This window comes from Cynara cardunculus, assembly GCF_001531365.2.
Source record: "Cynara cardunculus var. scolymus isolate 2C chromosome LG 17, CcrdV1, whole genome shotgun sequence".
NCBI lineage: Eukaryota > Viridiplantae > Streptophyta > Magnoliopsida > Asterales > Asteraceae > Cynara > Cynara cardunculus.
This window is the reverse complement of record NC_037544.1, coordinates 1,198,797-1,209,995: the sequence shown is the minus strand read 5'-3', so window position 1 is coordinate 1,209,995 and position 11,199 is coordinate 1,198,797. Positions and strand designations below refer to the sequence as shown.

General features: G+C 34.2%; 2 protein-coding genes and 1 non-coding gene across 3 annotated transcripts; all 3 read right to left on the bottom strand.

The window, feature by feature from the left end:
- Nucleotides 1–583: 583 nt before the first annotated feature.
- TRNAP-UGG lies at nt 584–655 on the bottom strand. The gene has a single exon. It is a non-coding gene; the product is annotated as a tRNA-Pro (tRNA).
- Nucleotides 656–3,093: 2,438 nt separating this feature from the next.
- On the bottom strand, nt 3,094–6,855 carry LOC112500754 (reactive Intermediate Deaminase A, chloroplastic). The gene is made up of 6 exons (XM_025104326.1): nt 6,618–6,855; nt 5,104–5,219; nt 4,924–4,968; nt 4,709–4,782; nt 4,582–4,631; nt 3,094–3,375 (listed from the first exon to the last, which is right to left on the bottom strand). Exons 1-6 carry the CDS (start codon nt 6,814–6,816, stop codon nt 3,281–3,283), a joined length of 579 nt encoding a protein of 192 aa, XP_024960094.1. The 5' UTR covers nt 6,817–6,855; the 3' UTR covers nt 3,094–3,280.
- Nucleotides 6,856–9,152: 2,297 nt separating this feature from the next.
- LOC112501130 (NEP1-interacting protein 1-like) lies at nt 9,153–10,490 on the bottom strand. The gene is made up of 4 exons (XM_025104794.1): nt 10,228–10,490; nt 9,888–10,039; nt 9,715–9,798; nt 9,153–9,532 (listed from the first exon to the last, which is right to left on the bottom strand). The coding sequence occupies exons 1-4, from the start codon at nt 10,307–10,309 to the stop codon at nt 9,236–9,238; spliced, it is 615 nt and encodes a 204-aa protein (XP_024960562.1). The 5' UTR covers nt 10,310–10,490; the 3' UTR covers nt 9,153–9,235.
- Nucleotides 10,491–11,199: the final 709 nt, after the last annotated feature.

Here is an 11,199-nt window from a genome sequence, read left to right as displayed (position 1 = left end):
TATTCAAAACTTAACATAATATGTATTAATTCAAAATATATAAAATGCTTATTTCTTCAAAAATAAATATAGTTTAAACATAACGTTGTGTGATTATCTTAATTGATAATAAAATTTGGGTACATTGAGATTCTTCTCACATATCACCGGTTCGAATTCTACAAAGTCACAATAAATTGAGGGTATGTAAGTTTATTTGTTGCATTTGTCGTATATAAATATTAAATATTTCAAAAATTTCTACCTATTCTTTAGATCCCTTGTGATTTGTCATATAAGTTGGTCCAAACTCTCATAATTAATTAAACAAAAGATCTTTGGCCTATCGGTATGTAAATCTTTAGCCTCCTATGAAGTCAAGTGTTCAAAACTCACCAAATATAAAAAGAGTGTGTGAGTTTATTTGTTCTATTTACTACATATAAATATTATATATACTTAAAAAAAACTCATAATTAAAAAAAAAAAAAAAAAACAACGATAAATGAATCGTTATCTATAAGAAAGACTCTTGAATTTAATTCCATATTTAATATCAATTAAAAATATTATATTAAATTTTATGTAAATAAAATAAAAAAAGGGGGCGTTCCGAGAATCGAACTCGGGACCTCTCGCACCCAAAGCGAGAATCATACCACTAGACCAAACGCCCATATTGATGTATTACTAATTAGGTTTATTATTATACGATATAAATAATTATGTTCTATGATTTTAAAGTAAATTGCATTTATTTTGAAGCAGTTTATCAAATACTTACCCGATCAATATAGTAAGGATTAAGGGGCCGTTTACCAAACGCTTAATCAAATAAGGGCTTATCAAGTCATGTTAACTTACCGAATGAGTGTGACAAATACCAAGAATCTTATCCGACAAGAGCAAAACAAAAACCGAGAGTCTTACCCGGTAAGTAAGGGCAATGACTTTTACCACGGTTAATACTTACCGGGTAAATTGTTGCGTAGGATTTTTATTAACTAAAATTTTACCTGATAAGTAAGTGATAGCGTTTAATATTACCGGTAAACGCTTACCTAAGTGTTATGTGGATGACCACTTAAGAGCATATTTAACATCTATGCTATAATTTTTCTAAAATAAAGTGTCAGAAGTTAAAATTTCTATCCAACTTTAACAACTACTTTATTTTAGCAATTTTATTCGTATATATTATTAAATCATTCAACACATTTAATAAAATATTATTTCTCTGTCAAACACTTGATTTCAATGTATTATATGAGTGAGAAAGAATTAAATATTATTTATCTCTCAAATATGAAGTTTTAGGTGATGTTTGTTTTTTAAGAGGTGTTGAAGTCTAATTTCACTTCTGATTCATAAAAAGTGGTGTTAAAGTCTGAAATTTGAATCAGTCAGACTGTTTGTATTTACTTATAAAGTCTGAAATCTGAATCAGTCAAGATTTCTCCCAACAGAGCTTTCTACCTTCTATTCTTTTTTGTATTTTAGCATACAAGATAATATAGTTGTTGGAGCAAAAAAGTTGCTAAATTCTTACTTTTCTTCATTTTAGTATAACCGTTTGAGATACTCTAAAAATCTTACATGGTAAAAGGGAAGACAAATATTGAGAGTCTTACCTTGGTAATTGAGAATACTGACTTTTACCTGGTAAGTGCTTACCGTCACCGAGTGATAGAAGTTTATCATAGATCCATTTTGATGGTGGGAAAGTTACATGAGAAGGTAAGTGAAAATAATGACTTTTACTGATATGTGTTTATCCAGTAAGCATTTGGTAAAGGCTTTTGATAATATATATGAATTATTTAAACTAATAATAATATTATTATTACTTTCAACGAATAAGTGATAACCTAATCACTTAAATCCTCTTAATCACTCCCTCCAGACTCGATCCTCGCTTCCAAATCCAGTCCTCCAAATCAATCTCCCAAGACGTTCGATCTCCAAATCGATCACGACCCAAATCGATCCACACACTCCTGATCTCCAAGGTATGTCATATACATCTGAATTGGACATAACTCTTTATTAAATATATATATGGATGAGAACACACTCGATAACAAACCATTTGGGTCGTGGTGTTTTGGTAAGGCTTAGAGGAATGCAGTGGAAATCTCATCTTCCTTGGGTTTAAGTTCAGGTGCTGCCAAAGCCCTTGTGACTGCGAAGATTTATCTGCGATGATTTCAGGTCAATCGTTGTCGTCGAATGATTAGTCGATACGTTTTAGCTGGTTCAAAAACCCACGACTACTATAAAACATAGTCGATCCAAAAACAATTACTTGTAGGTGATTTATATTTGAAAAAAATACATAAAACTCACCTTCAAATACTAACAATGCCATTCTCGATATTGCGTTTGTGTAAAAAGTGTAACTCAAAATATAGAAACTATGGTGAGTCGGGCATTTGACGTATTGAGTAGGGGGGTCAACGGGTGCATCAATCTGGCCTCAGGTGTTGTGAAAAAACGATGGATCGCAAATAGTGGTCAAACAAACCAAACCAAATCGTTTTTAGCGGTTCCATTTGGAAAATAGCCACGGTTTGATTTGGTTTACAGTTTAGACTTTTTCATTTAGGAGTTTAATCGACCAAACCGTCTATCTGCAAGGGCCAAATTCTTTTTCCAAGTGGTAACACAAATTGACTATAAAAAATATCTAATCTTTTCTCCACAATATTAATATAGATCTGTTAGTTGGTTCCTTGTCCTCACATAAAAAAGACCCATGTCCGAATCCAATCTACATATAATTTTAAAAACACAAGAGATATATAAAAAACATCACATTTTAAGCTAAAAACAACAAATTTAACAGCTGTGGGACTCGGACTTGGGCCTTTGTATACAAAGGCATAAGCATTTACCATCTTAATCATTAAAGTCTTGTATTAACATTTCAATTTCAAAAACTATATCCCTTCAGAAACGTGGCCCGTGCCACTGTATCAATCCATGTGGGTTCGCCCCTGATTGCAAGAAACGTCCAGTTCCCTAAGGATCAGGACATCTTCCCATCTCTAAATTACCTACTTATCAATGTTGAAAGGGAATGGAACATGACTCGAAATAGAGAAACTATCGATTGCAACAATAACAACCAGTCGAGTTTGTTAGAATGTCATTTCTTTTCAAATATCGGCATCTCGACCTTAAATAATAGTGTTCAATATGGGAGGCAATAAGATATACAATAAAATCACCTTATTATATATATATATATATATATGGCACCTTTCGAGTAGAGAAAGTCGGAGTAAAAGAGGGCACTAGACTAGAGTGCTGCTATGCATTCGATTTCAATCCTAGCGTCAAGCGGTAATGCTGCAACTTGGTACGTTGAGCGTGCAGGAGCTGGTGCCGGGAAATCTGCAACACCATTTTTTAACAACTTTAAGTCTATAACCTTTAAAATAATAAGGGCTTTTGTTAACAGCTTAACGAGACTTGCAGCTTATTTGGTCACCTATACATGACTGTTTGGTAGTGGCTTAATGAGATAGAAAGTGGCTTATTCAGTAAGCTTTTAGGGGGAGCTTATGTAAAAAGCCAAGTTTTTTTTTTTCCAAACCAGTCCCTCCCAATTAAAAAACATGCTCATTCCCTCTATCAAAAAACCCTCCCAAATAAAAACCTTCTCAATCTATACAGATAGATTAATGCACACATACAACTTTATCCATTAATGACTTAATGAAAACCAACCGAACAGCCCCTTAACTGAATATGTGAGAGAAAAATCATATAAATAGTTAAATACCCATTTGGTGTATGGTGGGCTCACTACTTCCACGATGAGCAAGCAGCCCCACTCTAGGGACTCAACACGTGGCTCTCTTTTTTCAATAAGGGGCGGGATTGAAGTGTCGATTGGCGTGCTCATGGTGGGCTCACTACTTCCACGATGAGCGAGCAGATACAGCAGCAGCTCTTGACTGCCCGACCTACGGGCCTCTCGAGGTGTACTTGTTCGCTCATCGTGGAAGTAGTCGATAAAGGGCAAGGGCCTGCTCTCACTCAGTTCACCTCCCCTTTAGGTAAGACGGAAATTAATTGAATTAAATCCTCCACCTTACTTGGAGGATTAATTTCAATTAACTCCCGCACTACCCACAGGGGAGGTGAACCTATCTTATAAAGTTCCTGCTAGGCACAGGAACCCCGCTGATGAATAATCAATCCATTCAGCCGTCACCATCAGCCGAGAAGACAAAAATCCTCTTCATGAAAGCTTCAGCGTGGCTTGAATCAGTTGAAGGAGGTTTCTACAGGAAGAGTTGCGACTCCGCATGAGTCTATTTGTACTCGTCTAGACTCTAGACACTCGAGACAATCCGTGTCCATCTAGCCTATGTTGGAGGGAGCGTGTTTGAGTCCCAGAACAGCTAGACTTGGATCGTTTCTCCACTACATATGTCGGAACCTCCCTTTTCTCCTTAAGAACTCTTTTGGAGAGTAATAAGGGGTTCCATATATTCTCATATATACAAAGTCTTGTTTTGAATAGAATGGTAATTATGATAGCATATGATTCAATTTCCAATAATATAAAGTATCCATAACATGTGTACTTACATTTAGCATAGATCTCATTCACTTTCTTAAAGTCTTTCAGATCAGCCAACCTGAAACCATAGAAACATAGCATAAAATTTAATGTCCTCGTAACATAAATGATACAAAGAGATAAAAGCTCGATTACATGATTGTGGTCTTAACCACGGAGGAATAGCTAACACCACTAGCTTTCAATATCTCCCCCATATTCTTCATAACCTGCCAAATATACACTACATTACAGTGAATACAATATAAATTCCACTTCTTTTAACTGCTTTAAGAATTAAAATTGTTTTATGAAAAAAAGAAAGAAATCCAAGACACCAATTGCAAATTTTTTACAAATGGATAAACTACCTGCTCTGTTTGTTCCTCTACGCCATCCGATACAAACTTCCCAGTCTGCACAAGCATCATAATAACTTATTAAGACATAAAGTTGCATACTTGCATTAGATAATTAAAGAACATTATAAGGTATATAAAATATGATTAAAGGAAGGATCTGAAAATTGTAAAATATGATCGTCATGTAACCTCAGGAATGAGACCAAGAACACCAGACACAAACAGAGTATTATTGGCCTTAATGGCTTGGGAATAGGGACCCAGAGCTGCTGGAGCCTTGTCTGTTTGAATAGCTTCCTTAATACCTACATACGATGCAAACAACTTAATATTCATATCAACTATCAAGTCTTAACAAGCATACATGTTATAGCTTAAAGAAAATGAAGGTAAGTAGCCAAACAAACATGTTTCACTGCAATATTATGTGAACGTATAACTGCCATAGAATATTTATCATATAGACATATAGCAGAGTTTGTCCGTAAGATCCTTGAACAAAGATACAAGTTCGAAATTAAACAAAATAATTTATACATCTTTCCCCCAATATCCTCTAATTACTTTTATGTTCTGCTGGTAAAAAAGTAATAAGGAATTATCTCTTAGATATTTTCAAGGCCATGAAATTTGATAGGAGTACTTGGAGATGTAGGATTAAGGTAGCAAACCAGGTATGGGCACTAAATCCCTCCAACTCCCTCTCTTCCAGTTAAACTCTTTGCTACATCTATTTCTTATCTTCAACTCCCTCTCTCCCAATTCAAATCCTGATATCCATCCATCCTTTCCTCCATGGCACCTCCGTGATAGCCACCAAACCATCTTCCTCCTCTGCCTCTAACTACCACTCCAATCGCCACCCCTACAAGGCGATGTAATCTGCACCACGGAAGATAAGACCGTGGCAAGAAGCACAGCGGAGAACCAGATCTGCGACTAGAAGGATGATGCATTGGCAAAAAGCAACATTTGGGAGGGCAACGTGCGACGAGAAGGGTTTAGGAGCCAACGACAGCTAAAGAGAACGAATTTAGTGTTTTTCTTTTGCTTTATTTGCATTTTAATGTTATTTTTACCTCAGACCAGTCCAGTCTTCTATAAAAATAAGTCGGTTTACAACATGAATACCCGATTGGGTGATTGGGTGATTGGATTCATTCGAAACTTTATCAGACCCAGCTGAGTAGCTCAGCTGAAACAAACCTGTAATTCCATTGAAATTTGACACCAACGTTGTAACAATAAGGGGAGAAAGTGGTTTACGTGGAAGGTTAGAGGTTTGAGTCTATATGTTAAAATTCTAGCTAGTCGTTGTTAACTGAATTTGGGAGGGAAACTACTGGATTGCTATCAGTAACCGTCAGTCCATAGACTTTGGAGGTAAGGAGATGTAAGAACTCATTGTGAAATATATCAATTACAGATTTTTCCTTCAAATTAATTATCCCTAGCACCTGCAATGTCTAATGTTCTTAACAAATTTTCCTTCAAATTTTTATATCCGATCAATGTAACCTGTCTGATATCAAATTTCAAACTTCATCTCAATCTATTAAAAAACAGGAGAAACAATCAATTCCAACATTCGATCATCAACAAAAACCTCACAAAATTCGATATCAAAACAACGAAAACATAAACAATCAACAAATCACATGAGTAATTGAACCTTCAAACTGTTACAAGAATAGATTGCTCACTAGCGTCACTAGACATGGCCAAGCAAGCGAAGGGATTTGACCGGTTGGAGAAAGATGGTAGAGAAGAACGCCAGAAGCTAGATGCGGCTGCGGAGGCGCAACCTATACCGGCGACGATCAGAGCACGGTTGCGGAGTAGACGAACGTCAATCGCCGGCACATTAAGCGACCTCGCTAAAGAAGAAGCCGTCCAAGCCATTTCTGTTTCTTTCTGAAATATTCTGTCGTCGATGGCGTTTTAACTGAAGTCAGAATCTGGATGGAAATTGGAAGTCTATTTAAAGGAACAGGAAAAAAGTTATTGGGCCCATTTCAACGATAGTTTGTTACCGAACAAATAAATTTCTTTATTCGACAAATTGTATCAAAAAGTAACGTATTTTAACTTAATTTCTATTTTACGTAATGTATTTTTAAAACTTTTATTTTGATGTTTAAGAAGTAAACTTTAAACATTTAACTACCCAAGTAATTGGTTGAAGACTAATATTAAATAAAAAAAGACCAATTTTAGATTAAAAAAATCATGTCACTAATCACGTCAGCAAATAATATGTCATATCAACATGATAATCAGTTAATGCTTCAACCGATTTTTACTGATACTTAAATGTGTTTTTTTATCATATAATATTTTGGTAATTTTTAGAGTACAGTTTAATTCTGGTCCCTAAAGATTTGTAATTTTTAACGTATATTATTTAAAAACTCATATTTAGTCTTTTGTGTTTGTTCTGTTAAGTTTTAAGTCGAATAAAATAATGGGTATTTTAATCATTTTCACTAATTTCATTATATTAAATCATAAAAAATATATTATATTTTTAATTTTAATTGTTATTATCCTTTCTTTCTTGTTTTGCAATTTAAAATTAAAAATACATTATGTTTTTTTATTTTAATATAAAATTAATAAAATAGTGAAAATGATTAAAATACCCTTCACTTAATTAAACTTAACGGAAAATATTAAAATCGTTGGGAATTGACAAACGTGAAGGATCAAATCCGAGTTTTTTATACAACGGATGCTTATCACTGTTATTACGTGTATGGTGTGAGATTGGTACCTCGACACATCTTATTAAGGGAAGCATTAGATTCAGGTCGAGCTGAACCAACTTCTTTCGTTACTCGAGTTGAGTTTGATTTCGAAATGATCAAAGACATATTGTCAAGTCCATGCAATTTAAATTAGAATAGAATAACGCACCGAACTTGACTATTGTATTTACATATTTTAAGTTTACCATGTTTCAACGAATATTTCGTCTTGATTTAATAAGAAAATAGTTTACTAAGTCTTTTATTTGAAATATACGAGTCTTTTTTATAAAGCATAATTATCCAATATTGACCAAGTTTATATGAACTTAATCTTAGATAAGCCAAAGACACAAACTCAACCTTTACTGAGTTGAGGTTCAGCCAGAACCTGATATTAAAGCTTGATGAAGGGTTATTTGTTTACCTCTTAATATTTTCATTAAGAGGCAACCACTGAATCGTTAAGAGTTGAATATTGTTTGATAAAAAAATCTACCTCTTAATGGTTGCAAAATTATTTGATTGATTTTGCATCTTGTGCCTCCCTTAAGCATTCAGCTTCTTAATTTCATTGTAAATAATTACCAAACAATTATATTTCATTTTGTACTATATACGATAGTCTCTTCATCATTATGACCACTTAATCATTCTGTACCAAACCATTGAAGAACTACCAAACACAACCTTAGCCTAGTTATTGTGGTTTTAAGAAACGTAATAACTTGATCGATATGATAATGTTATTATATTTAATTTCAACGATTATCAGTATTATACATACATCAAAACCACTGTTTATAACATAAAATAACAGTTTTTTAAATACACCAGTGTTAAAAGCATCTTAAATTACATGAGGCTTGAGATTCAACATGGATACAAGACTTATCTAACATATATAAACAAAGTTTTTGTGAATCAATGAATTCAAAGACTTATCTATAACAAGACATCTACACGATAGACTGAAATCAAACCAACTCAGTATATTCTACTATAAAGTACGATATGAAAGGGATTAAAATGTATACAGAACTGTCATATAACTTTCAGTGTAAATTAACTGTTTATGTGAAAAATCTCTTACTTGAGAAAAAAATTGTGAGAACACAGATGATATATTCAAGACTTGCACATCTTGTTATGGATAAGTCTTGTAAATGATAAATTCAGTACATAAAGCTTATCCATAACAAAATTGAAGACCTTCTTTTTCCGTTTTTAAAGAAAACGTATTTCATTTACACTTTCAAAAACACGACAAACCAACCCCTTTGGGTTTTAAATTTGACCAATTGATCCAGGGGCGGATGGCCATAGGGGCCATGGCCCTTTTTTTTTTCCTTTCGATAGAGGGAAGCATTTCCATTCCATTAAGGTTTTAAGTATAAATTTTTTTGGACCCTTTTACTATTACCGATCCAGTCCCTTTGTGTTCCGCATCTGAATGGATCCATAAAACAACTTTGTGGGTATGTTTTTGGTTTCTAAAGAAAACATATTTCATTTACACTTCCAAAACATGACAAACCAACCCCTTTAGGTTTTAAATTTGACACAATTGATCCCTAAACATTCCTTCTGCAAATCGGACATGAACCACTCCTAATTAGCCACTCGTCAATGCATTTTAAATGAAATGTATGTCTACAACCTGGCAACTCTCTTCCCTCTTCTCTGTTCTTGAAGCTCTGTAAACAAATTACACAACTGCTTTCATGGCTTCCGTTTCTTCTAATCTTCTTGCAAGAAATCTTGAACATGCATCTGGGTAATTTCTCTATCGAATCTTCAGATAACCCTTTTGACCCATTGCTCTCAAACCCATCAAAAATCTCCACAAAACTCGTTTCAACTCCACTAATCTGTGTAATCACAAAGTAAAATCCTTTAGGAATTGAGAGACGGACCTCAGTTGTTGTTGGTTTCGAGATAGTTTTCGACTTAGGGCTTGCTTGTTAGAAGTTTAACGAGACTTGCATCTTATTTGGTGTCATATACGTGACTGTTTGGTAGTGTATTAGTGATATAGAAAATGACTACTTACTTGCCACTGGTAAGCTTTGAGCACAGCAGGTGTGACCCATTCAGTAAATACTTGTCCATTTACAAGACTACATAACAGTGATACCTGCAAATGACATCCATGAAGATGGAGGGACTCAGTAGATTCGATTTTGAAGGAGGATAGGTGGGTACAGAAAAGGAATCTGAACAAACCTTTGAGAATGGTTCGCCATTAGCCATCATATCCATGAGCTGCAAGGCTGTAATGGCACCGGTGATTGCACCCACGGTGGCTCCACGGACCAGACCCGTTTCTGTGGTCGGACCTTTGATTGCTCCGGTTATGATTCCCACTGTTGCTCCTCCTGAAATACATGAATTCAACATCAAATCATAGAATTACAATTCAATTACACTCATATCATAACACCCGACAAGTGTTCGACGAAATGTCGGGTACAATTTCGAGTTCCTTCTAGAACCCATCTCTGTAATCTCTTACCCTCTCATGAAAATCGAATTGCGAGAGTGAAAACTGAAAACAGAATCATACCAAGAGAGACGATGCAAGCGAGAACAGCCATGGATACTCTGTTGAAAACATTGAAGAAAACTCCGAATTTAGAATCCGCCATTGATGTAGAGATTGGTTTGTGTGTACCCAAATGGATTGGTCGATCGATGGAAACACGCAAGAGAGAGTGAAAGTGATTGAATTAGGGTCATGAGCTCAGTGGAATGCATTTATAGAAGAGCAAACAGAGAAGAAGAGTGCATTTAAGGATGGATTCAGAGGAGCTACGTAGCTCTCCACTTGCCCTACATGCACAATGCATCCACGGTTTGATTTCATTAAAGAAAGTTGCAAGAGGAGTAAAAATGATTTATTTTACGTTTTATTTATTGACTAGAAGGGTTCTCGTACAATACAGTGAAATATATCTTTATTTTAATATTTCGTTTTATTTTTTTGTCTCTGTTGATATAATATGATTTATATGGTTTTGAGAAAGATAATGTTTTTACGATTTAGTGAATTAATTTATTTTCGTCTTAACAATAAAATTTTATAAATATAATGATTTTGTTAGAACTCAATTATTATCTTAATTATATTTTAAATTTTTTATATTTAAAATGATATATTTATCCTATATTTGATTATGGGGCTGTTTACCAAATTTTCTATTAAGTCCTGTATGGATAAATTTGTCTGTCTAGATAAATTTGTCTGTCTGGATAAATTTATGTTGTTGTTTACTTTTCTATCTGAAACAACAGTCTGAATAACAGAAATGACTAATTTACCCCTATCTGCCTTATTTCCAATTTCATTCCTTTTTGATCCTTATGTATAATATCTAAAACAATCAGACCAAAAATTTACGAATTTTGGATGGGCTATTTATCTTGTAAAGCTGAATCCACTATTGCTGTTCATAATCCATCCAAGAAATCTGATAAAATCCATGGAAATGAAGATTTGATCCACAAGAAAATTCAACACTTTGACTACAGCGATTTG